Source organism: Chelmon rostratus, chromosome 9 (assembly GCF_017976325.1).
Source record: "Chelmon rostratus isolate fCheRos1 chromosome 9, fCheRos1.pri, whole genome shotgun sequence".
In the NCBI taxonomy this organism is placed as follows: Eukaryota; Metazoa; Chordata; class Actinopteri; order Chaetodontiformes; family Chaetodontidae; genus Chelmon; species Chelmon rostratus.
This window is the reverse complement of record NC_055666.1, coordinates 23,717,127-23,744,111: the sequence shown is the minus strand read 5'-3', so window position 1 is coordinate 23,744,111 and position 26,985 is coordinate 23,717,127. Positions and strand designations below refer to the sequence as shown.

General features: G+C 38.2%; 1 protein-coding gene across 4 annotated transcripts in view; it reads right to left on the bottom strand.

Annotated features, from left to right (window-relative positions):
* The window catches only part of ldb2a (LIM domain binding 2a), an 87,211-nt gene that overhangs the window by 9,109 nt on the left and 51,117 nt on the right, over window positions 1-26,985 (bottom strand). For all 4 annotated transcript variants that reach the window (XM_041943946.1, XM_041943948.1, XM_041943949.1 and 1 more), the window contains exons 3-7: window positions 23,772-23,944; window positions 13,408-13,530; window positions 7,714-7,797; window positions 2,809-2,932; window positions 651-704 (exon numbers count right to left, since the gene is read on the bottom strand). In XM_041943946.1, coding sequence (XP_041799880.1) covers window positions 651-704; window positions 2,809-2,932; window positions 7,714-7,797; window positions 13,408-13,530; window positions 23,772-23,944 — 558 coding nt within the window. The remainder of the gene's footprint in view (window positions 1-650; window positions 705-2,808; window positions 2,933-7,713; window positions 7,798-13,407; window positions 13,531-23,771; window positions 23,945-26,985) is intronic.

The window sequence follows — 26,985 nt, the reverse complement described above, 5'->3', positions numbered from 1 at the left end:
TGTGTGCAGGCACAAAGGCATGCAGACAAAACTGTACAAACTTCCTGGATACATGCATGCATGCAAGGAGAACACGGCACACACGCACTGACACATATGTGTGTTATATGCTACAGAGACAAGAGCAACTAGTCTACAATGATCCATGCTTTGTTTTCTTCAGAGGTGAAACCGCAAGAGCGTTAACATCTCCCAGGACATGCACTAGTAAGAAAGAACCCCTGCTTCATTTGCATAAATGCTCAACAATGGGCCGTGATGCTCAACGTAATGTAAATTTGTTAATGATTTCGGCGCTGCACCGATTGCAATGCTCTCAATAGCATGAGCCAGATTAAAACTGCTCTGCTGAGGCAGAAAACACATTCATGTTTATCTTACTGAATATGCTGTTATACTGTGTCTATTCTTGTACATTTGTTGAATTACTATAGATTTAATCCGCTGAGCGTCATGTTTTATCCAGTTACATGCATTAATAGGGCACACATAACCTGTATTTGTTATATTACAGGTATTAGTGCTGTTTTGAGCATGCAGCAGAGCTTCCATGATGAACACAAAAATGTATTTCATGGCATTCCGGTTAGCACTACAATGCTGCTTTCTTATGAGAATTCAGACAATTAACAGTGTAAGAGAGAAGATACCTTTTTTGTGATTTGTGGGAAATATTTCCGTTTTGAAGTTCTGTGGGTGTCCAGCTGAAACCGGAGCCAAAATCAGCTTTATTTTATTCAGGTGATTAAATAATCTCTTAAACAATTTGAGACAGAATGAGACCAGAGATGACAACAGAGAACAGTGAGAAAATAATTGAACATTCAATGCCATACAGATGCTACTTAACACCAGTGGGAAACTTATGCTTGGATGAAAGATGTTTTTCCAATTATGAGCTATACATAACTCCTGAAGGTGCAATTAAATCACAAGTGAAATCATTATTATTAAAAAGATATTAAGTACTGACACAGGTTAAGTAGAGATCTAGGTGTTTCTAGTATTTACAAAATAATTTATGTCGTGCATAATTCATGAATACATGATTTTGCAAATTCTGCCAACATTTGTTAGAAAACATTATTCCTTTTAATCTCAAGAGAGACAAGAAAACACTGCTGTGATCTTCAAACAGATGCCTGAAAATGAAATACATTTTTCGAGGTTCTTACTAATCACACCAAGGGAGATGCTTTCATATTCAGTTACAACAACCAGCGACTCATGATACAAACAAAACTGGAAGTGGAAATCAGAGTCAAAACAATAAGGGGAATTTTTATCAGCATCTTTTCTCTTTTGATTCCTGACTTTGACAGACGTGTGTGCAAAAAAGCGGGCCTATTGTCAGAGACAATCATTTCTGTTATCCGACCGGTTTCCTTCGACGCTGAACCCGTGACGCACTAAAATCACTTCCATTTCCACCAAAAGGACTTATCAGAGCATAAATGTGCCTGTGGTTTCCTTCCTGGCTAAATCCCAACCAGTTTCCAAGCTGGAGAAGAATTGCAGGAAAAGGGGAATAACACGCCACCAATAAGGAAAACCGCAATTCCAGCTAAACTGCAAAGTTCATGTCAAAATATGGCCAGATGACATGAAATTACCCTGAAAAACATTCTGTTTGCATGGTAAAACACGCTGAAGACTTACAGAGTGCATTAAACTTACTATATTTAATATTTAAAAAGTTACAGCAAGAAACTTACAGATCCAAAAGCAGCATTCCTACATACACTATATCAAATAAAACGATAAAGCTGCATATTATATCAGACTACATTACACATAAAGCTGTTCCCCATAAATCACATATAGTGCTTTATGTTATATAAGACTGCATTACCCATATAGGATTTCATATCAAACTCTGTTCCTTTTCCATGTGCACAATTAACCATCAATACAAGAGCTTTTTCCCTCCTCAGACTTTATATTCACAAAATGCTTTCCATGTTTTTTTTTTTCCACTCAGTTTTTTCTTTTCTTTGAAGAACGTCGTTGACACTGGGGAGCCGCTGGCCGGGGAGCTGGATCTACTAGTCTGATTACACCCGGCACTCTTAATTAAAGTTACACAGGTCTGAGTCAAAGGCTTTTTGACTGGTGTTGGTTTTTAAAGACATCTCGTCACGCCTCGCTAAGCATTGCTGTAATTTGCAGCCACTCCGATGTGTCCAAAAAACTCGGCTTACTCTTTCTCTCCAGCTTAAGGCCGCACAGCCAGTTTAAGGCTGCTGCTTTTCAGAAACCGCCCTTAAAGCATCAATCATAGAAAGCTGAGAGGCCCGTTAAGATTGGCGAGGTTGAGATTCAAGAGGCAGCCCTGAATTCTGATTAATTTCACATACCTGACAGGTAAAACATATTTAAGGGATTAACACATATAATAGCAAATTTGGAAACATAAATGATGCAATAAAAACACACTGTGAGAAAAAAATATTACTATTCCTACAAAGTGAGTGATGGTACAGAATGAAAAGCTGTTTTCTAAAGGAAAGGAAGTCAGTTAAACCTCAGTAGAGGAAACGATTAACACTAAAGACCACAACATTTTAAAAAATGTAAATGATTTCCTGCTGTCATTTACTCAAACTGGATTTAATGCATTTTGGACAAGGAGTCCTCATCTAATGTAATTCTGGGGCTTGTTCAGAGAAGCAGGTAAAAACCAGGACAGCTTTTTTTAATCCAGATTTGTCTGAGGTTTATATTTTTACTGAAACACAAAATCCAGATCTGTTTCTTTGACCAGGCCCATGGTTAGTAAAGATATGTGTTTTAGTAGTTGGTAGTTACCTGGTGGGGCTACCATTCTCTGCCATTTTTGGAATAGGCATGTCTTGAGACAGTCCCGGGGGCTGAGGTTGTAGGTCTTGTGCCTTGACATGAGCTCCTGCATGGGCTCCAGGATGACACACAACTGCAGACACAAGGGGACAAACCACACGTTTAGTTCAAGGTGATTTATTCAACATTTGATGAGAGAGCAGTGTCCTGTCCACTGCTGCAGCGTCTTATCAAGGTAAAGCAAAACAGCACCCATAAAAACGCTGAGTTTGTTGCTCAGTTAATCACCCACAGACTGACTTTGAGTGATTAATTGCGCAGTAAATCCTTTTTTTATAGACACTATTAATAAAGTACCTTTAAAAAACAGGTTTATTGTCAAGCACTTTAGAGAGAAGCACAAGAAGACAGATAGAGAGAGACGGGCAGGACGATGCGTTTTAACATGAGCAGCCTTTATTGAGCCGTTTACAACTCACAACAAAATGTGTATGACACATTCATGCGTGAATACACACACGGGACACAGTTTTCTGACTTTTTCTCCCCTCGACAGAAAGGACAGCCGCTCGTTCCCACACTGAACTCCAACAATATTCTCCAGTTAAAAGACCTAAAGTGCTGTATTCAGTCTGGAGAAAACTGTAAATCTCTGGTGATCCGCAGTGAGAGGAACCGGGGGTCAGCCTGTCATCTTAAATACATTAGGCTTAGCTTAGCCAGATAACATCTGGATAACATTACAAGCTGGCCCTTCTTTAAAAGCTGCAACCACCCAAATGCTTGTTGATGTGGTCAGAGGACAGTGATTGGACAGTTATATGGCTGTCTTGCTGCTGAACCAATCACAGGTCAACACTGGGATCAAACTCCAGGCAACCCTCTTGTCTTTTTCCAAACTGGATGAAACAGATTTTTTCTTCTTCCTTATCTTTGAAAATTTAACCATTACACTTTTTTAAAGCCGCGTCCTGTTTTATGACCAAAAATATCAACAGCTGATGTTTTTTTAGCAAAGTCAAAAACAATTAAGAAGAAAAGCTTTGTTTTTCCATGTTAGTAAGACACTTACATAGCTTGCATTATGTACTGTGGAGACACTTTGGCATTATTTATTTTTTAACTAACTTTGAACAGTGTAAGATTTCCAGATGTATTCCTATTTTGAATACATTAATCTGTTATGGCAGGGAGGTTTAGACCTGATTCAGACAGCCTTTCCAGGATGGTGTGAATGAATGTTCAAATGCAGTTTTCAATTAACAACGGCACTTAACAAGCACTTATATATTCATGAGCATGTTGTGATTTACACTGTTGTAAGATGTATGTCTCGTGTCTGCGCTTTTCCCCCTGATATATGTAGCAGTAAGTTAGGATGAGAGCCCACACATGTTATTTGGGGGAATTTGCAGAAGTTTCTTTGGAATTTCTGCACACTGTGTACACATTAAATGATTATAGAAGTACTTTTTCCCACACAGAAGAATATATTAGAAACACATCATACAAAACAGAGGTTTTGGCAACTGTAGCTACACAGCTGAAGTATAGCTAGCCATGCATGCGCTGGATGCAGTTGCTGTTCGTGTTTTCCAAGCAAGAGCATGATGTAAGGTCAAAAATTACAGGAGAGGAAGTAGGCGTGGGTTTACTAACTTGCTCAAGGGCACTTTGACAGTCGTTACTGAGAGAAAGGAGACTGTTAATCATTCACTGCATGCTCAAATGATCTCATCTGACCTTCAGCAACCCACCACCCCTACATTTCTGATGTCAGTTCTCATCAACATGCTCATCTTGTCTTCAGCCGTACTGTACAGCCATTTGGAGGTAAAAAGAAAAAACGAGGGAAAAACTCTGAAGGAGGCTGTGTATCACCTACAGTATCTATTACATAGTAGTACGTGTTAAACAGGTTCGGAGGCTTTTATACAAATCACCTGACAACACCAGGAATCCTTGCAGAAATGTTTTGGCATGATGGATTTTCAAGCAAGGGCTGTTCACCAGTCCTGGGTTTCAAACTAGTCAATCTAACAACCGTACACTCAGCTGCTTACGCTAAATTACCCTACATGAACATAGTAATGTCTGTCGCTATTCCCTGTGTTAAGACAGCAGTGTTTTGATGCCATGCAGCTCGAGGTAAAGTGAACATCCCTGTAGCAGACTAATCCCTTGTTCTCCTCTGATAGTTCCCTCCTGACACAGTAATATCCCTCCCCAGCTCAGCCAACAAACCCTGGCTCTCAGCCTGAAAACAAGGGCTATTTTCAGGCTGAATAGTAGGAAGCCGGCAACTCCAATACATGGGAAGGCTTAAATACTCCAAATGAAAAAAAAAAAAAAAGTGTGTGTGTTTGTGAGAGTGAGAGAAAGGCCGGTTGTAACCCTTTAGCCAGGAAACCATCAGTCTCTTTTGGAAGGACTGATAAATGCTGGGAAAGGCCTTTACAGGGACATATTGTCAGTTTAATGTGAGGAAAGAGTAGATTTTAGTTTGACATCCGTCGATAACAGTGGGGAAAAATATAATTTGCTAAGTGTATGACATGATGAACTACAGTGACTGCACAGTATTGGTTCAATCTGGGGATTGGGACCCCCAGGAGGGGTTGCAAGATGAGTCCAGAGGACCCATGAGATGATTTTTGGGGTGCAGGAACACAGAAAATGTAAAGTTTGTGACAAAAAATATGTTTCATACTTTTATTTAATCTTTGCTTTGATCCTGTGAAATACTGTAGAGTTTCATCTCTTCAGGCGTCAATATAGTATCCAAATGAAGCAGTCTATTAAGGAAACTCAAACTTGCCAGCAGTTTAATCAATAATGGGGTTTCCATCAATGTATTTTTATGCATATTTTGAAGTATCGCATTAGAAAAGGTTGATGGAGATGGTAAAATTCTAAAAAACTTTCCCAATTTGTCTCCCTGGAAGTGTTTTTTGCCCTTAGAGTTAATGTGCTTCACGGGAGATGGAAACGTCTTTTCGAATAAGTTCTAATGTAGCAAACTTTTAACTCACATGACTGATCAGCTGTTCCCACTTCGAGAGAAGAAGAAGAAGCTGTTTCCGTGGATTAAAAGTCTCCTCATCGCTCCACACATATTTGATGTAACCTTCCTCACAGTAACACATGAAACAAAACGTCATATTTCCGTCATGTTTGCTACATTTTCTTTCACCGTATGAGGAACAATATAATGGCTTTTCGACTGCGGAATTATTAATAATTAATAATCACGTAACAGTAGTGGATGGAAACTGTTGATGAATTCATTCGCATTTTCTTTTTCCAATTTTCTCGAAATTTGGTTAAAATTTGCAATACATTTGGATGGAAACCCAGCTATTGAGAGCCAACAAGCAAACAAGGTTGTAAACTTCTTTTTACAGGACACAATGCAACTAGATGAAAACAATGAATCTGTACCTGACCCTTCAATTCTTACTTCTTTTTCTTGATGCTCTTTAAAACTGGAAATCCGGGCAAACTCACATGCTTAAAATGCAAATTCAATAAACATAATATCATTACTTTTAAACTAGTGTAATGATCAAAGCAGTTTACGATGTTTTTATTATTACTGCAATGAAATAAAACCTCAGAACAAGGCTAAATCCCTCATTAAGATGAACAATTTCTGGAGCACTTATAATAAAAGCACATTGTGCTCTGGGAAAGTCGGCCAATTCCTAATTTAGCAGACGTACAAGGACTTACTGTGTTTGAAGTAGTTCAGGTTTAGAGTCATTTCGACAAACTCAACCATTCTTCAAAAGCACAGTTGAGAATATTTAGACACGAACTTAACCTCTTCTATAAAACGCATGTTGTCAGCAAACAGAAAACAAGGCATAGCCCTGTTTGCTCAGCACTGACCATCTGAATCACCAATATAAGGAATGAGCAGAAGCTTAATCTTTAGCGTGTAATTACAGATACTACTCTCTTTCAGTGGCATTTCAGTTGCTTTCTATATGGAAAATCATTGTTACAAGAAAACAAAAACATTCACCCAGCTCCCTCTCTCCCTCTCTGTGTGTCTTTCTTCACTCAGTTATTATAAGCAGCGGAGGTACCGTTCCCCGATTCGCGCGCCATTTCACAATTATGAGTCTCAACAGGGAGCGTTCATTAATGTTATGCTAATTTTCTGTATCCAATTAATTCTTCTCTCTCCCGCTCGCTCTTGTTCTCCCATTTGGAAATCGTAGCTGTCAGTCAACTGTGGCGGCGAAAAAACACAAACAAAACCCTGTGAAATAATCACTAATGTATTCAGCCAGCTTATACTTCCTATTTCCGTAAATTATATTGCTGCCGTCAGGTAGAAAAACATGTATATGCAGAGAGTAAAGAAGAAATAAGTGCTTATTTTTTTGTTTTGATGCCATGAAATTATACACTCAGGTTTCAAACGCCCGAGAGTCATAAAACGTGTTCAGCACATAAATAACAGCAAAGCTTTCAATTCCAGTAAGACAGAGAAAAGTAGTTACATTTACATTCACTAAAGAGTGAATATGAAGATGCAAAAAAGCATATCTGGAAAATGAAACTTAAGTTTAACTTGAACATTCAAACACTGAATATGCCCGTAAATGCAAAATGTGCAGAGCAGGTAATGAAATCATGCAAAAGACCCTATCAAATATGACAACGCATGAATATTCTACATAATAAAAACATCTTTATGCTGTCTAGACACATTAGTATAAGAGATCTAGTTAGAAAATATGAGTAACATGAATTACTGCATTTAAAAATGGACAAGAATTGTTCCTCTGTGTGCATTAAAGTGTGAGGAGTTGAGCACAAACACAAAAGCAGAATGACAGTCATAGACATTGTCACACACACACACACACACACACACACACACACACACACACACGCTCTTACCCTGAGGTAGTTGAGGGTGAAGTTGGTCAAGCCCATGCGAGTGATGTTTTTGGACAGTTGTTCCAGCACCTGAGGGTCTTGTGCCTAAAGTCATCAGCAGAGAAATGACAATGAAGAACAAATAGATATATAGGCTACATATTCTACATCTATATTTTGCTATGTTTGAATTCAACTGACTATAAATAAACTAATTATCTACAGGCAATTAGGCTAATTGGTATTCATCAGATATGCACAATCAACACATTCACACCCTCAAGTCATAAATGCAACTTCAGGTCTTCAATTTACACTAATGTCAAACTGCGGGCTAATTAATCAACATTACTTTGTCGTTCCATTTAAATTTCCACACATTTTCAATTTCATATCTGTACTGAATTTGATGATGTTGCTCAGTGTATGTGTAAAAGGTTTGGGCAGCGGGGAAAATTAGTCTAACAATGTTAAGTTGTTGAAAAGCTGCAGCTATAGCCCACATAACCATTTCATGTATTGTGACTTTTGTTTTTGTGAGGCATAAATAGATACGGCGTGATGTGACCCAGTTGACAGTTGCATCATTCACACAGAAGATTAAGAACTGACCACCATCTTCAAATGTGTTAAAAAAAAAAAACTCTGCACTGAATAAATTGACTGTAAAATAGAAAATGTATGGCAACCCTGCTGTGTATTATACAGTATGTGTAGGAGTGAAAGAGTAAATCTTAAATAAGAACAAAGCAAAAAAAGAAAAAGAGAAAGCCAAGATAGCAATTATAGGATGACATCTGATTGAAAAAAAATCTCATGAAGACACATGATTATTCAGTAAGCTTGTTTTGCCGCTCCAAGAATAAGCAGTCAAATCATAAAAAGCTGTAGGTATTGACAGAGCAAAACATAGCCAGACTGAGGAGGAGCAGTGAGCACACTTGCATTCACAGCCTCATGAAAAATGCATAATTCTATCTCCAGTCGCATCTCTGTGTGGAGAAAGTCAAGAGGGAAGCGAGGGAGTTCTTCTGTACCGTCAGCAGACCAACATGAGTGACAGGAGAATTGAATTAGTGTGCATCATTGGCAGACCATCAGAATCTGAACTACTTTACTCATCAAGTAGAATTAGTCGAAACGTACTGTACAGGAATTGGTCTTGGCAGCACTGGTGCAGCCATGTATCAACAGTTTGTGGAGTAAAATGAGTAAATACTGGCACATATGGTGCAGGGACAACACAGACACTCGGTTCAAGAGGCCAAAGACAGACAAACAACAGAGTACACGCTCTAGGAGAACACATTCAGAATTTAAGATGCATGGCAATGGTCCAAATAAGATGTTTAAACAGTGAAGAAGGCCATCTACAATACATGCACTAAACCTAATGTTAGAGCAGTCAGGATGCTGCTCAGCAGTGACTAAATACATTTACCCAATTACTGAAGCATGGACTGAAGCACAAGTCTGAGGTACTTCTTTATGCTATTTGAGGTATAATTTTAAGATATTGTGCACTTCTAATCTACTTTATTTCAGTGGGAAATAGCGCACTCTTTATATTTATTTGACAGCTATAGTTACTTTGCATATCAAGATTTTACATACAAGAAAATTAGTTCATCCTATAAAATATGCCCCATCAGTGGGGATTAAAGTACCCAACCGCGTACTGTACGCACAGTAAAATGTTGCTTCTTCATTAACATATCAATAATAATTATCCAATAATAAAATGTGATACATTGTGATATGTAATATATATTACTTATAGTACTGTTACATATCTTCCTTTAACTTGCTATGGAGTATATCTATGCTGTTGTGTCACTATTTTAACTTAAAAAAACAACTGACTTTTTTCTTCAAACAGATTTACTATTTCCTACCCTCTCAAATATACAGTCTAAAAAACAATGCAGTGCATATACTGCATATGTATTAATGTCTCTTTGGAGACTGCAGATTGTATTACTGCTGCTACTAATGTGTTTAACAGCTGTTGCGAGTCTGCCATGTTGCATTATGTGCAATTATTTGTAAATGTTTTATTGTCATAAATTTAAATGTACATCTATGTCGCTGTTTAAATTCTACACCACAGCTCTACCACGTGTGAGCAAGGGAATGTATACTGCATGTGTGGGTGGAAGGGTGGTCTAGCTAGCAGATGTTTGGGAGGGGAACCATCACCTGAGATGATGCGCAGCTTTCATAGAGTTTCATCAGTGTGTATTGTATCTTTGTGTATTTTTACCACCTCTCAAGCAAGGAAATTAACTTTTTTTGCACTGATTTAAAGTAAATAGAATTTACTTAAGGACTGTACTTGAGCAAAATTTTGAAGTACTTGTACTTTAGTTGATTGTTTCCATTGTGTTGCTGTTTACACTTCTGCTCCGCTACAGCTCAAAGGGGAAATGTTGTATTTTTTACTCAAGTAACAAAGTACTTTGCAAATTAATTTTAAAAACATATGATCAGTTCTTAAAATATGAACCAAACTCTGATTATAACATCCCAACAGTAAATAAACTGAGATTCAACTGCACCTACAACATTAAATGCTGGTTTGTTCAGTAATATTAACACTGTAATGTAATACAGCACTGTGGATGGGGCCATTCTGCATGATGAGTGCTTTTACTATTAATACTGTAAGTCCAGTTCTCTGCACTTCTGCACTTTCATGTAAGATTATGAATGCAGGAATTCTACTTGTAATTGAATATGTTTAAATTCTGGCTTTGTTACTTTCACGTAAGCAAAGAATACGTCTGCCATTACATTTTTCTGGGAGTTAAATCTGTACTTGATCAAACATGGCATGAAAGAAGTGTGGTAAGTGTGACAAGTTGAACCATCTGTCAATCAACCAACACGTCCCAAAACATAGTTCTCTATTGGCCCCTTTTAATGGAACAAGCACTATTAAAAACACCATGCAGACAAATGTAAGAAGAAATAAAAAAAAAAAAACTTAAGACCCAAATGTCCCACTGATAAAAAAAAAAAAGATTGACAATTTTGTGACTGACTTCAATACAGATGAGTCTCTGAAGTCAGCATCTAGTGGGCGTTACAGGAACTGCAGAGCTTCATCACTCAGCTGTGATGGTTTTGTACATTCAGTACAGTTGTAATTACTTTTGTTATGACACTTAACTGTACATGCAGCACATATGTTGAAGAGGAAAAACAGCAGTTGTCTGGGAGCTGATTGCTGTTTGAATACCAGCATTAATCTGACAATTTATGAAAAGCTACTTAATCTTACAAGTGTTTTTATACACATAAACAATGTTTAAATCTTGCACATTTCACAGCGTGTAATCATTTCCAACATTTACTTAAAATCTGTGTTTTGTTTTATGCACTTACTTCCAACACCTCCTGTTCATATCCTCCTCATCATATGCAGTTAATTCCTGGTCATCTTATGTTTGTCAGTGATGATCATTTTGCATACATTTTAAATTAAGTAAGTCTTTACACTATGTTGTTGTTCTTAATCTAATGCTCCTGTGCTTCCACTTCAGTCAGATTTATTTTTTGATATTGATATCTGAAGCTACACTTCCAATACCTATTAGTAAGGGCTAATAATGATGACAGACTGTTTCTTTCTTCTGAAAACTAAAATGAGAAAAAAAAAACTTCATTCTGTTCCAAACAGCTCGTCATGAGTGACTGTAAAAGTAGTTCAGCTGACATCGAGAACCGGGCCTTCCACAGTGCCTTCATCTGTACTGATATCTGCAGTTTCGACTTTCCTATTCTGACTCCCATGTGTCTGTATCTGCTTTCATTAGTCCAGGCAACGATCAAACGAGTGAACTCGCACTCGCAGACAAATCACGGAAGATTTGGCCAGGACCCACAATACCCCCACGATATCCCACTCTCCAGGAATTAGTGTTAATACCCAGAGGGGCCAATTTATTGGTAAATGAAATTCATATGAAGATTTGGCCAATAAGGAATCTGGCTATACAGGCGAAGCTGCCTCAAACGCACACCTTTAGGTCGATGGGGGTAAATAGAAAATACTAGGAAGGAACCTTGTTTAATTTATCAAGCAAATGGCAGCAGCTGCTTGTAGAGCAACTGTACTGCATATCGCTGCTGAAAAGGAAAAACCGTATCAGAGCACTGTGAATTTTTGTTTACGAAGTGGAATGCGTAACATTGCTGGCTTCATCTGTCTACTAGGGCGATGGATGTTGTGATTCAGACATAGGGGGATTTTGTGTAAACATTCCCTATGGCTTTATTCAAACATTTTCAGAAAGAGCCACGTGCTGGCACAATACTTGGCACTGTCACTTGAAACATTTAGTGTTATGAAGGAAGAAAGGTGTTTTCTGTTCTCTCACAGGCTGCATCGCTGATGGATTTGAAGCCTTAATTAATAGCCATTGTGAGCACGATGGACACTCCTCGGCCTTCTTTTCTTCCAGTCAATCTCCTACTATATTTTGTCATCAATTTCTCATTTATTAAATAAAGAATCCTGCCGCCTGTTTTATAAAGACTAATGTTAAGTTGGGAATTTCTATTAGGAAGTTGAAAGTTGAAAATATAAGGCAGGAGACAGCCGTCTAATTATTGCGGTTGTATGAGATTTGAGCCTTGTGTCCCATTTGCACCACGAGGGAAAGAAAAAAATATAAACAGGAGAAGAATCTCGCTTAAAAACGTAAGGTCGGCTCATTCAAAGTGGTTCAAAGTTCATTCAACTGATTTAACTTTCTTTAATATCGTTTTGTGTATTTAACCTTGTTGTGCGGGATTCTTTATGTTAATATAACAGCATTCAGATCAGACTTGTGGAATGCTGCAGAAATGTTCGGAGGTCAGCCGATCAAGATCACCATCATGACTATTACTGAACAGCGAGTCTGCCGCTCATTCAGACCTGAGACCAACATGTAAAACTGCCATCACATTTACATAAAGAGGGATGTCTTCAAGGAGCTTAAGAGAGTTTTGTAAGCATTGGGCACTTGAAACATATAAAACCACCACTACAGCATTGGGAATATACACTCAGTTGGTACTTTATTAGGTACATCTAGCAACTAATGAAGTTTAATACAATGTGATGCAGTGAATCCAATAAATTCATTTAGCTTCTTCTTGAAACTGTCGTAGAGAGGTGTTGAATCAACTTTATGGTTACTTTGAAGCTGCAGTTTATGTTGTTTTTAATATTTTCATGAAGGTATTCTGTATTGTAGGACTGCACTCGTTTTCGCCAGGTCTGTTTTAGTATGTGTGTATTTGGTTTCCTTTATTTCTAAAAGAAATTGTGTTCTTTTTTCCCCTAACAGCAGTGCTGTATCACGCAGCTTCAGTTCAAAAACATTTGAAAATAGAAGACCTTCTGCTTGCTCCAGCTACACTCCACAGCTCCAGTGACTAAATGTGTGTTACACTTAGTGGAATTAAGCAGATTATTCATTCGACCTTGTTTTTTTCTCTCTCTCTCCCTTTTTCAGACAAGGGCCCTTTTTTATCCTCTGTGGCCTTTGATGTCTGCAAATAAATTGGTTTGCAAAAATCCCTCCAAACTGCTTTGTTGGCGTTTAAATTTCATATGTTCATGAATAGCTTCTAAAAAGTGTCTTGGCAGAGTGCAGTGACCCTCGTTAGGATACATCTGGGGGTGGGGTGGGGGTTGTCGCATGTTAATGATGTCACACTCACGTGCATGGCCAGGATGCTGCGGGGGATGAGCTCTCGGTACTGCCGGATGGTAAAGTGCCACGTCTTGATCCTCATCAGATCATCAAAGGCAAACTCCAGTATCAAACGACCCTCTGTACAAACCTGGACAAAGATCACATACTTAGTATTACTTTACATTCTCCTCAGCCTGATATCTCTTTCAGCAATCTTTAACCGGCTGGCAGGCGGCCGTCAGCTGATTTGGACGCAGACAAAACAGAAATCAGTGTTTATTGGCCAGGCGTGATTTTGATAAAAAGCGCTGGAAGGGTTTCGTCTCCGTTTTGGAATTTGTTCAAGGATTTTGTAGCATGGAGCGAGCTATTATGCTCCCAATATTTACTCTGCTTGCTTCCCTCATTCAGAGCATCTGTCCTTGGGCCTCTCAACCATCCAGCTATTTCTAAAATGTGAAAATAAATGTAATCTGGAGAGGGGTGTGTTTACACCAGAGACAAAAGAACTTCAGGTCAGAGAGAGTTGCCAATTAGGAGGAGAGAGAGAGAGAGAAGAGAGAGGGAGGAAGACAGAGAGAGAAACAGTGAGGGGAAAAAAAAACATTTTTTCGCCCCTTTAGCTGAATTCAGCGCTTGCCGGGGCCCTTGCGCTTCTCCCGTATTTCGTTGCTGTGACAACCAGGGAGAGAGAGGAGAGAGAGAGAAATGGAGAGACAGACAGAGAGAAGGAGAAAAAAAATCAGCTGATTAGTTGGCATGGCAACGGCAAAGATGTAATCCCACCAGACACACTCTAATCAATGCCCCCAGCGCAGATGGTCTCCTGAGGATCAGCAAGAAAGAGGCTAGCGGCCATACTGCACCCCCCACCCCACCACCACCACCACCACAACCCCCCCTCCTTCACCCTCATTCCCCACTTCCCACCCACCCACCTACCCCTGCTGATCACGTGCTCCACTGCTAACTCCGACACACTCAAAAAAGAATAAATAGAAGCTCGACGGCTCCAAAAACCCCTGAATGCGAGCTGCTTCTCTCCTGTTTTGACTGAAAATGTGGATACTGTATAATGTTCTCACTCCATGTGCAACGGTGCATTTCCTGAGTTATTCAACCAACTGAGATTACAATAAGTACATATAGAGAGAGTTCTGTTCCATAATGAAACAGCATCGCATATTTGGAAAAACCGGTGACACTTACTGTTAAAAAAATACCTGATTAGAAGAAGTGAAGCAACTTTGGAAAGACATTAGCTGCACCTTTTTTTTTTACATGACTACTGAATAAAGTTGACAATACTTGTGCACCACCGTGTATATTTTTCTTTAATGTTGCACATCGTAACAAGCACTTTACCACAGTACACCTTGTCCTCAATTACATAGCTCTAGGATTGTTATTTCTATGTGAAAAAAATATAAGTAACAGTAATATCTTAAACACTTCATTACTATACACTGCATTATGTTACTTATATTACTACACAAGAAAACCACTACTACTACTATACTACTGCTGTTGTATATTTGTCATTATACTCTTTGTATCATGGTATTCTTTGCCATTTCCATTCTAAATATAGTTCATTATTGCATTATTATTTTGTTTGCATGTGTATATTGAATATACAGCACATATAAATATATGATGCTATATATTTTAGTAAATTATATATTACTATACTATACTGTACTTATTATTGAGGTGTAGACACATTAATGCCTGCAAGAGTTGCTTGACTGGATTTCCTGATTTCCTTCCCACAAATATTTGCACAATTTACTTATACCGTCTAAGGGAAGTGACTATTCCATATAGATTTTAATGTTGACTCTCTGATGTGTTATTTTATTTATTTATTTGCATTTATTTATTTATTCATTCGTGCCATTACATACTTTTTAATCTGAATTTGTTTCTCTTCACATGTGCTGTGCTACTGCATGGTGAATTTCCCCCAAGGGCTCAATAAGGTTTTGCCTTTTCTTATATAACTGAATGAGAAACTTAAGGGTATAATTTTATTTCTTCTTAAAATAGATACATAGCATTTTGGAAATTAACACTTCCATTCAATGACTGACACAACTCAGTGCTGATACAGTGTTTTTACGTGCAAACACGTCTGGGATCTGCGTGGTTGGATAATGGGCTTGTCTGAGCTGAGCTAGATAAGTGTGGATTAGACTAAAGCAATGTTTGGAAATAATCCTTGGTGTTTAATGGACAATGAAAATGGTCTATATTTTACTTTTTTATTTAGACTGATTCCAACAGCAGTTTGTCCCACAGCTGACCTCAGAGTTCAGAGTGAAAGGAGGGATGCAACATGACCACTAACACATCAACATTTAAAACAACACCTTCCAAAGAACTCAAACTGTGGTTGGAAAACCATCAATGTCCAGTCGGAGCCACATATATCCAAATTTGGCGATTTTTAATTTTTTCACTTAAACTGAAGTGCTCCTTTATGGATTGAGACAATCCTTACACTTCTTATCTTCTTATTAGCTGAAAAATGTGTTGTCATAAAGCTGAAAAAAAGAACTACTTTTCTCTGGTCTTTAAAAGTTGACAGTGTGGAGATACACGGTTTTCACAGGACAGCTAAAAAAAATGTGATTTTCAGCTTTAAAATTCATTGAAAAAAGCCATCAAACCACATAAATTAATTATTTTACAAAAGTGAGTAATTTAAGTGTAATTAATCCACTCATACTCAAATTGATCTTGAAAAGTGAAAAAAAACCAGCGACTTTTCCTCCTTTGAAACGAAATGCATCCTGGTCATTATGTGTGTGAATGAGCTTCATGCCCTTTGGGCTGCTGAAACCCATTAAAAGACCAAATACTTTGGCATGTACGAGGAAAGAAGTTATTCTTTACATATTTTCTGTAAGTGTACTTTTGGAGATTTATGTTTTTTACCCACTAGCAATGAAATAAGTTGAATGTTGTTTACTAGTGATCCGCTGTCTTCTGATGCTTTCCAGGTGCTGTAGCCTACAGTGAAACAATGCTGCACTATTGATTTCTTTTTCCATAGTGCCAACTGTGTATTTAGCATTGCCTCCACTATTGCTCTGATTTCTCTCTGTAAGCTTTCTGCTTCTCTGTAAGTGATAAATAAATTGGCAAACTTGCTAAATCAGAACCAGAATAAGAATCACTTTAATTGCCATGTGCAATAAATGTGCAGGACTTTGTATTAACCACAAATGGAACCAAAGCGATCCCCTTTCCACGGATTCCAGTGTAGATTCAATCATACGAGTTATTTATTCCTCCATACTGAGAGAGAATTGGTTAAAATCTAATATTTCTCACAATGGCCGTAACCAATTTTTTTTTTTTGTTAAATAGTGTTCCCTTATGAAAACTAAAAGGAGGAAAATCCCTTTGAATTAAAAAGTGGTCCATTAAATGGTACAGCCCTTCACAGAGAGTCCCCATTGATTTAAGAGCAGGGTCATAAATCTTCCTCAGTACGGGGCTGAGATCAGGGGATCTCCGGCTCAAAAGAGTACGAAAGAATAACAGCGTCCTGCTGCTGAGACACTATTCGATACTGTACCCCAACATGACAATCAATTAACAGCAGAGGAGATGAAGGTCGTTAAATCGATTATTATGAGCATTCACGACCGCTTCTGGTGAATATTAATAGGACAGAAGTTGACTAAATATGCTCAATCATAGCAACAGCTGATGACATACTAAATAACACGCAGCAATACAAGGAGCAAAAATTTTAGTGTATCTCTGGAAAATGAGGATGGCAAAAAAAAAAAAAAAAAATCTGTCTTAAGTAAGAATTAGGGGTGAGGTCTCCTGTAGGTTTAATCTTTGGGTTAAGGCAAATGTTTTAGGTCACGGTTTTGCGACCTTGCAAGTGATGAGACACTCAAATTTGAGCAGATGAGAACCTGCATCAGGCACCAATCACACAGTGTGAGGCAGGATGTACCAAGTTTTCAGGAAGTACCATGGTTAATGTACATACAATTCAAAAGTGTTACTGTTATGTTGAGTCTAGAGCTCAATTTTTGATGACTGATTAAATGATTATTTAAGAAAAATTACCAGCTTCTCAGATGTGAATATTTCCGGACTGTCTTTGGTTTTTGGACAAAAGAAACTCATTTAATGTCAATTTAGGTTCAGTGATCTTGTGAAGGGTATTTTTTCCTATTATTTGACCTATTATTTGACATTTTATGGACAAAGTGATTGATCAACTGATTATTAAATGCTTTCCTTCAACATGACAATCAACTTACAACTAGGGACCAAATTTAACAGCCCTGATACATTAAATAAAAATCTTTTTAGGATAAATATGGTGTGGTTGTGTAGTAAGAATATATTTCAAACTTATGCACAGTATGTGATTGGAGTGTCCCAGTGGCCTTGCTATTAAGATGCATGCGTATTGCAGTGTTGCTGGTTTGATTACAGCATTTGTTGCAGGTTATCTCTCCCTCCTCTCTCTCCTGAATATCTCTACTTCCATCAATAATGATTAAATTGTCAAAAATCTACAAACTACTTTAAAAATAAGAACAGTTTATAATCTAATGCACGCCTGTCAGAAGTGCATACTGTCGGCGAATGAAATTGAATAAAAAAGTGGTAGACTCCTGCACACAGGCTACAAAATGCATTGAGAGACTGGCTACCTTATTGTCAGAAACCTTAATCAGGAATTTAAAAAACAATACAAAGACCAGCATTTTATAAGCTGCAACAACTAATCACAAAGGAGTCAATTCATAGGAGCATCTGAGACGAATAGAGATAGACTAAGTCATCTAAAAAGAATAAAGAACTCTAGTAATAAATCAGAGAAGGAGATGGGCAAGTGTTGTCAACCTTCAGTATAGGTCTCATTTCATAACCATAACAATACAATACACAATAGTGATATAAGAATGAGTAAAATAATGTCAAGCAATACTCTGCTTAAAGCTAGTGGTCATTTTAATGTGCAGTGTAAGGAAAAGTCGCACCTTGCTGCTATGGTCGAGTTTTTGACTTGTGCCTGTGATATTATCTATATGTCATGAATACTTTACATCTCATAATAATCTAATAAGTAACTTTCAGCTCCTCCTGATTGTGAAGGCACAGCATTATTTAACACACTTAGCAATTAGGGGTGACTAGTGGTATTTTAAAAAAGTATAATAAGCAAAAGAGGTAGATTACTGTGATGTTAACATAAATAAGATTTATAGTATTTATAATAACTTAGTATTCGTACAATTATAAAGGAAGTATTGAAGAGTGACAACTCAAGCATGCATGAAATTTGAATAAACTACTAACTACAATCCAAGCAATACTCAGAAAAACACACAGTTGACAGCACATCCACTAGTCAATTTATCACTTATAAAAAAAAAACTACTTGGGGAATTAAATCCACTTGAGCTAAGATCAGTGTGTCACGAACTCGCCTTTTGCTCTTTGCTCGCCTCCCAGCATGCAGAAACCCCCAACTGGGCACCGGTAACAAGGGCCGTGCCCTTACAACTAACATACACTGGCCAGGGAAAGCGAAGCCTGCTGAGTAGTGAATACAGGTGCTGGGATACCGGGGGATGCTGGGAGGTTGGGGGCATTTGGTCAAATTGGCACCCTGTGTCACCTTGTCAACACCTCGCCGCCCTGTGAACATGCACACATTGGGTGGCACCACCCACTCCTAGCAACCTGCTAATCCTGCCTGTTCCATAGTCTATACATGAGCAATCTATGGTGCATTGATCAAACTATATCTTATATATAATGATTTTTATTCAATGATTCGTATTGCCTCCATTATAGTATACCATTTGTTACATTTTTAGAGAAAAAAAACTTAAGACAACCTGACTGTGCTTAAAGAATAATTGTGGCCTGCCTGCCAGGATCTGGGAGCAGGGTGATGCCACTACAATTAAGTCAGACATGACAAAAAATACAAGCAAAGACAATCAAACACACTGGAAACAAGGCCACAATTTAAACAAATTATCTACATGTGGTTCCTAAAATGGGCCTCAAGTTTTCATCATTTCAATTTTTTACGGTACATAACATTTAGGGACACAATATTAGCAATTTTACATTTACAATATGTTTTCAAACATATCAAGACAAAAAAATAAGTAAGAAACACTATGTAAAAAACCCTGTTATATGCGGAGTCGTGCTGCAGCTCAGATTAGTCACAGGACAGCCTATAGTTGTTCACACTAAAAGCTTTCTAGAACATGGCAAATAGTAAGTGTAAGCAATAGAAACATGCTGACACATGTTGGAAAATAGATATAAAAGAGAGCCTGTAAACATGCATCTAATCCACCTAATTTAGTTTGCACACTTTAAGTTTTGGCAATGTTGCCTCATTGCGTAGGAAAACTGTGCAGGCAACTACTGTAAGAATGGCAGGTTAATGTTAAACCAGCCTATGAGGTTTCATGCATCAGTTTTTGTGGATGTTCTTAGAGTGGTTTCATTGACAAATATTACCTGTATAGGTATTAACGGTGTTGGTTTTGTTGGTTGTATGATGTCACGTGCACTGTTGATGTTTACATCAAGGACCACAATGGCAATTAGCCTCATACTTTATTGTTTTACCCTTGATCTTCATGTTGGTGTGTGTGATTTGTCCTTATTCTTGCAATGTCATATCTAAAAGCATGTATGATCGTCTGTTTCTTGCCCTGGATGATGTCTTTTAGCAACCATATCTCAGCAATTAACTTGGTGACTAAACTCTTCCTATTGACAGGAATGATGACCAAAACTACAAAAATAAGGTCAAATTGCAATAAACCTGAGTTATTCCTGGAAAATGCCATGCCAATAAACCAAATCTGAATTTGAAATTTTGAAAGAGAATGAGAGATAGAGGTAGAGAGAGAGAGAGGAGAGAGAGAGAGAGAGAGAGAGACGAGCAAAGAAAGAGACAGATACAGGCAGAGAGAGAGAGTGGGAGAGCAAGAGAGCGAGTTGGGAGCTGGGGATGATTTCTCTAGGGATGAAGGATGCGTGTGTGTGTGTGTGTGTGTGTGTGCATGTGTGTGTTAAGAGTGCAGGGGAGGGGGGCTGAGAGGAGGGGGGGTGACGGAGAGCGGTGGAGTAGAGAGCGAGGGGAGAATGAGCGAGCGAGCGAGCGAGTCAGGCAGGAGGATGAGAGAGAGGAGGGGGTGGTGGAGGGGGAGGAGGTGTGGTGGTGGTGGTGGTGGTTGAGGAAAGCGAGGTGAGGCAGAGCTGATTGAGATTCGGGCCTCCAGAGCTGCAGGCTCGCTGCTGCTGCTGCTGGGAGCTCAGGGAGAACACGCTCAGTTATTGGAATTCTTTTTTTTTTTTTTTTTCTAATGAATTAATTCTTCTCATCCAATTTAGGTGAAGATGAAAAGAGAGCAGCGCTGCGAGCATCAAATTTAGCTTTTTGTTGACCGGGCCTGGGCCGTTCTGTTTCTGTGCTGTACGGTTAATATCGGACACTCATATTATTCATTCATTTATTTATTTATTTTTTGTTCCTTTTAGGGAGCCTTGTTTACAAAAACCAAACAACAGCAACATAAAAGGACATTTCCTGTGTGTGTTATTGAGGATGTTTCATACTCATTTACTGATATGACAACACAAAGAGCCCCCGTCCACCCACACAAATGTCCAACCCTCACCACCCACTAACCGCCACACGAACACAAAATCATCTTCCCTCCAAATGCACAGAAAAAGTGAGACGACCTCATGAACTCCCATGACGCAAACCCTCATGTACGCAGTCATGCAAGTAAATATACATGAGCATACACTCACAGACACTGAGGTAACTGAGGTTAACACCTGTCATGAAACAACAGTAAGATTTGACTTTGCTATGCCAAATAAAGGTCCTGCACTACACTACTCAAAAACTTTACCATGTGGAAATGGTGACAACAACAACAACTGATATCAAAATGTGAAGTACTGCAACATGTTTCTTGATTGTGTGGATATCGGAGCTTCTAAACTGTCACAGAAATACAGGCAGGGGTCTATTTAAAAAATTACTCATGAGTCTCCTAACTCCTTTTGTAAACTGTTCATTCACACCAAGTCAAAATCACATCACAGGGGCGACTAAATCAGAATTATGATTATTATGTCAAGAAATTGACTATTAACAGTAAATGATCATATAGTTTGATATAAAAGCTGCTGGGGGAACTAATCCTAGTCAGCAAATACATACGCAACCAACTAACAACATGAATCAGTAGGGGGTTTCAGTCAATAATATTAACTTTAAATGGTGTTACCCAAGAGTACATGTAAGGTAGAATAAACTGGCTGTGCCAATATATGTAGCAATATTAGCTAATATATATATATATATATATATATATATATATAGTTTACAGATATACTAAAGAAAGAAGACAACTTAGAAACATTGCATTCCTTACATATAATAACCAAATATACAAGATACTTCTAAAAAAGTCAATATGTCATACTCAGACCTCTCAAATATCAATATTAATATCCATCCACCTCAAGAATCTTATGTTGTTCGGGCCCCTTATTAGTAACTTACGTACTTACTACACTCAAGTTCACTTCTATTGGAAACCGGTAAAATAATCTCCACCCAATGGCACATTTTGTCCGTTCTTTTCAGAAAATAAGATTTCAGATCTCAATAACAGACAAAATCACTTGCTACAATGGAGATTTTTTTGCGCTGAGGTTTTCGCAAATCGCTTTTTAGTCTCACAGTCTGTGGCAGGTCAGCCAAAAAGTTAATTTCCAACTCTGCACACTGCACACACACACACACAAGAGTGAGTGCATACTGTCAAGTCCTGAAAACAAGAGGGCGTGTAGCTGTTTAATGTCAGAACAATCCGGTCTAGTGCTGTAGCTCAGGGTTCATGGTACAGGGAACATGGAATCCCTTTAGCTCGCCTGCTCGGCGCTGACAAGGTATCTGGCCTCAGATTCATTTAGACAGTCAGCAGAAGACCACTAAGAGTCAGCTAGCCATCTGGATCAGACTGTGGTGAAGCAGATATTCACTCCGGCTCGCAGGGGGATTCACTCCCCAAAGACAAAAGCAGATGAGCTCAGCTTTAGTGCTTTCAGAAGACCTCTGTGTCAGGTTTGGATTATCTCACCTGCGCAATTTGTATTGCCTCTGCTTTTTTTGCCTCTTCTGTCTGCGCCTCACTTATACCGGAAAATGCAGCATACTCTTCAAAGATCTAACCGTATTCATGTCCCCCAAGCATTGCCTTTGAGTACCTGAGGGCTTAAGAATCTGTTGACATCTTTAACATAAGAAATGCCAGTGGAGTCTGGGGTCAAGGGGAAAGCCAAAATGCGGATAAGTAAAGAGGGTAAATATGGCTATTTGTGACATTTCCTCGTATGATTTCTAAGGTTAAAAAGTGGTTAGTGCATTTTCCAGCTAGATAGTTTAATGCAAGAATTCAACATACAGTGACTGTCCATATAACTGCAGGTCCTTTGTGTAATGTAACCTTAAACGATTTACAATATTTCAAGTCTGTCCTAGAGCGATGTGTGAGGTGCCATATAAACACAGAAACATGTTTTGCTTGCTGTAATCATTCCCCCTGTTCATACCTGCTGTAAAGACCTAGTCTGATTCCAGTATAAGTGACTGCTGGACTGTTGATTTGGTTCCTATCACTTAGATTGGAAGCACATTAGGGGGGAATCACTTAACAGCCAGCACGAACAGTAGGAATGATCACAGTGACCAATTTCAATCTTCACACCTGACTATTGTGGTTAGACTACTTGAAAAATTGTAAACCTATCCTTTAAGACTTAATAGACTACATGAAGTCCTAATTGTAGGTAATTTATTGATATTTTTACTCCCCCAAAGAGAAACTTAATAACCTACTTGAACACACACCCTTCACAAATTCAGGAAATGCATGGAGTCTAGAGGACAGAATTATTAGGCTTTCTCTGGAAAAGAGAAAATTCTTCTGTTGTAATGAACACTGTAAAACGGAGACAGAATCAATTGATAGTATAATAAAGTATGTGTAATTTACTCACTCAAAACGTGTATTTAGTAATAAATTACTGTTTAAAGCCAAATTTTGCTTCAGAAATCAGGGATTTAAAATGCACACAATCTTCCCAGGTAATACAGAATTTTTTTAATCCATGCAGCCAGGCCACCAGGTGTGAATTGATAACACTGGGTCAAAATGAAACGGGGTGGAAAAAAGAATCAAAGGGTGTAAATGGATTTGCTCTTTAACCAGTTAAACACTTTGCCCGGCCCATTATCATAGCTTGTGATCAATTATTCATGGTGGGAGAAGCTCAGGGGTCATCTGTTACCTTTGTAAACATTGGCTTCCCATGCTGGGTGACCATGGTGCACTGATCACAGTCCAGGGTGATGCAGGAGTTGTGGAAGGACTCCTTGGAGTGTTTGAGAATGTAGTGGAGCTCGGTGACTCCTCCCTCGAACACAGTGCTGAAATAACGGGGGATCAACGTCCGGCCAATGGCTGCAGGGAGACAAAGAGAGGACAAAGCTGCTAAATATAGAAAGAGACCGAACGGGAAATGATCTGGACAGAAGACAGTGCGCTTAGACAAGTGAGATGAGGGTGACATTATTACATACTGGCATTAATGCAGTATCAATAATAGACTATAATGATGATGCTACTACTAGTATTAGGCCTATTACAACTGCTGGTACAGTAGTTACTGTCGAATTTAGAGGCTACTGCTTGTATTCCTGTAACAACTACTATAATATACTATATATAACGACAGGTTACTGCTGCTACTGCAATGATTTAAGGCTGGATATTGTTTGAAAATCTCTGCTGAATCGATCCCTGAGCTTCGGTGCCAATGGCAAAACAGCATTTTTCCCCCATACCTTAACATAGTGGTTCAACATTTTGAAAGAGTCACTTGTGTGTTAATCAGTGAGCTTTAGAGGGGTGAGCTAACCACCTCCTGGCTCTATTTTATAATAATTACTAATAATAATTAATAATCAATAATGTCTACTGCACTGGCTCCATCTTCTTACTTACCTGGCTACTTACTGTTTACATCTCAGCATAGGCATTTAATTTACTACCCACCTTATAGCTGTTTATCATTCACAGCATACATATTTATATGCATGCCTGTCTACAGTCTGTTCCTTTCATGCATATACATCCTGCATTACTGCACAACCTGTTTGCATTACAGTTTATACATTTTGCTATTTCTCACCAGGCTTCCACAATATTACATTTTACTTAATATTATAGTGCTATATTTTACTGCTGCACTATTTTATGTCTGTTCTGATTTTGTTCCACTTGGGTGATTTTTCATTAATATTCAATGGCTGTCTGATCAAAGAATAAAGAACAGTACAATCCTGATCAAGCATTGTAATGCAAGCTATTTGACAATTTTTCATATTTTGATGGACACATTGTGGTCGGTACCATAAAGTAGTCAGGTTCAATACGCAAGCCAACAATGTTGACACCTACCAATACTGTACCACCGCAACTGTTACTACGACATATTGTTGTTGCTGTTGAAGTTTTTAGCGGTAATGCTGTATGTTTCTGTATTTATCAAATGATAATACAGCACAGTTAACAGATATATGTTATAATCAACAAACATATGAACAAAAACACAAAATTAGATGCAAGGTAATAAAAATGAAAGATCAAAAAAGAGTACAATAGCCAAGAAATAGCTTGATAAGGACATCTACTCTAGAAGCTCCTTTAGGAGGAAAAGCTGATCAGATGTTCAAATGAATGAAATTGATCAAATATTGGAGAATAAAGATGGTCTGCTTTTCCTGTATGGCCCCTTTCTCTAAAAAATCCCTCTACTGTAGGAACACAGGAAAGATTGTTAAGTCAGCTGTCTACTGATCTGACTTTGACTGACTTCTGCACTTATTACAGCTGCTTGCTTGTTATACTGCCAGTGTAGGAATCTGTTTTTAGTCCTGCCAAACACCCTGTAAGTTTGTCTTTAAGAATTTCTACTGAATCATTAATACATACATGAAAATTGTTCATATTAAAAAATACAGAGCATGCATTCATTCATATTCTTCCCTAGCCTCATTAAAAGCTGAAAAGCCTTCTAATTGAACTAAACAATAATCACATGACAATAATAATAATCCCACACAAATCATTTACAATATTTTTAGCAGTGCTGTAGTAATCGTGAGAAATTTGAATCAACTCGCTGCTACATGTATGCTGTCAAGCAGCAGCTGTCCTCATCAGTGTGGTCAATCAAGATTCTCAATGAAACTATTGGATGGTCTTGAAACCGCACCAAACACTGGGCAGCCTTCAGGAAACCTGTTCACCATCCAAGAAATACTCAAATCCTTTATTCTTAGATTGAGCCTGAGTTTCCCCTGAAACAAGTGTCAAATAAATCTTCCAGTTCAGAGAGGTAAATTCAAGTCTTTCCAACACATCTGAAGATTAAAGGTTTTCTTGAAACAACTGACAATATCATGAATTTGGGCCTCTCAATCCACTTCTTCAAAGATATGACACCTCATATAATACACTCATTTTTGAATATTCCTCATATAAGTGAGACTGCACAGAAAGAAGAGCGTATTTTCAGACATTTTTCACTATAATATGATTCCATGAGTAAGTTTAGTATTAAACTGAATTATTAAGATGGACAACTTCTGCAGTGCAAACTTTTTGCAGAAGCCTAAAGAGACAATGAACAGGCTGCATGATGAAAACTGGAGGAGGAGTCAGGGAGGGAGAAAGTGTCTTCAGTGTTTTATAGCCCTCAGGCTTCGTCTGGTTTCTATCTCCTCTGTGTTAGCTGGCTTCAAGGAGAAGAATGGATGATACAGAGAGAGAGAGGCTTACATTTCCCATTACATTATGGATGCACTGTGATGGCATGCAAGATACAGATTCCTGAATACTTGGACGGATTTTGTAGTTTTAAATCATGTCCTGAAATGCCTTTCCTTCTCAGCCCTTAACTATAGATTCTGAAAATATTACCACTATATTTTGTTATGAGCTTGCCAAAAATAAAAAGGAAATTTCATACAGAAGCTTCCTCATCAAGGTTTTTGAACCCATCCTCGACACAACAAAATAGTGTCTTTAACAGCCCACACATCACACCTCGAAGTAAACTTCAGCTTTAAAGCTTAAGGGTTCTTTTGTCTCAGAGCTTCTCGACCTCTGCAACATCGGTGAAAATCCCACTCTACCTCCCCACTAAGAACCTGAAATCCTGCTACACATCTTCCATCCACCAGACCAGAGTGCAGGAAGTCCAGCTCTTTATATAACAGACCTCCTCCTATCATTAGAGTTGTAGGATATTGATATTGACTGACATGCTTCAGCTGAAGAGCTGCGCTTTTGACTACAGGATATACCATAAAAGCAAAATCCATAATCTCTACTCGCTTTTTCTAAAAAAAAAAAAAAAATTAAAAACATTTTTTAAAGAAAACTAAGGTTGCAACTAACAATTATTTTTTTATCTTTTAGATTGTTTTGATCACTGA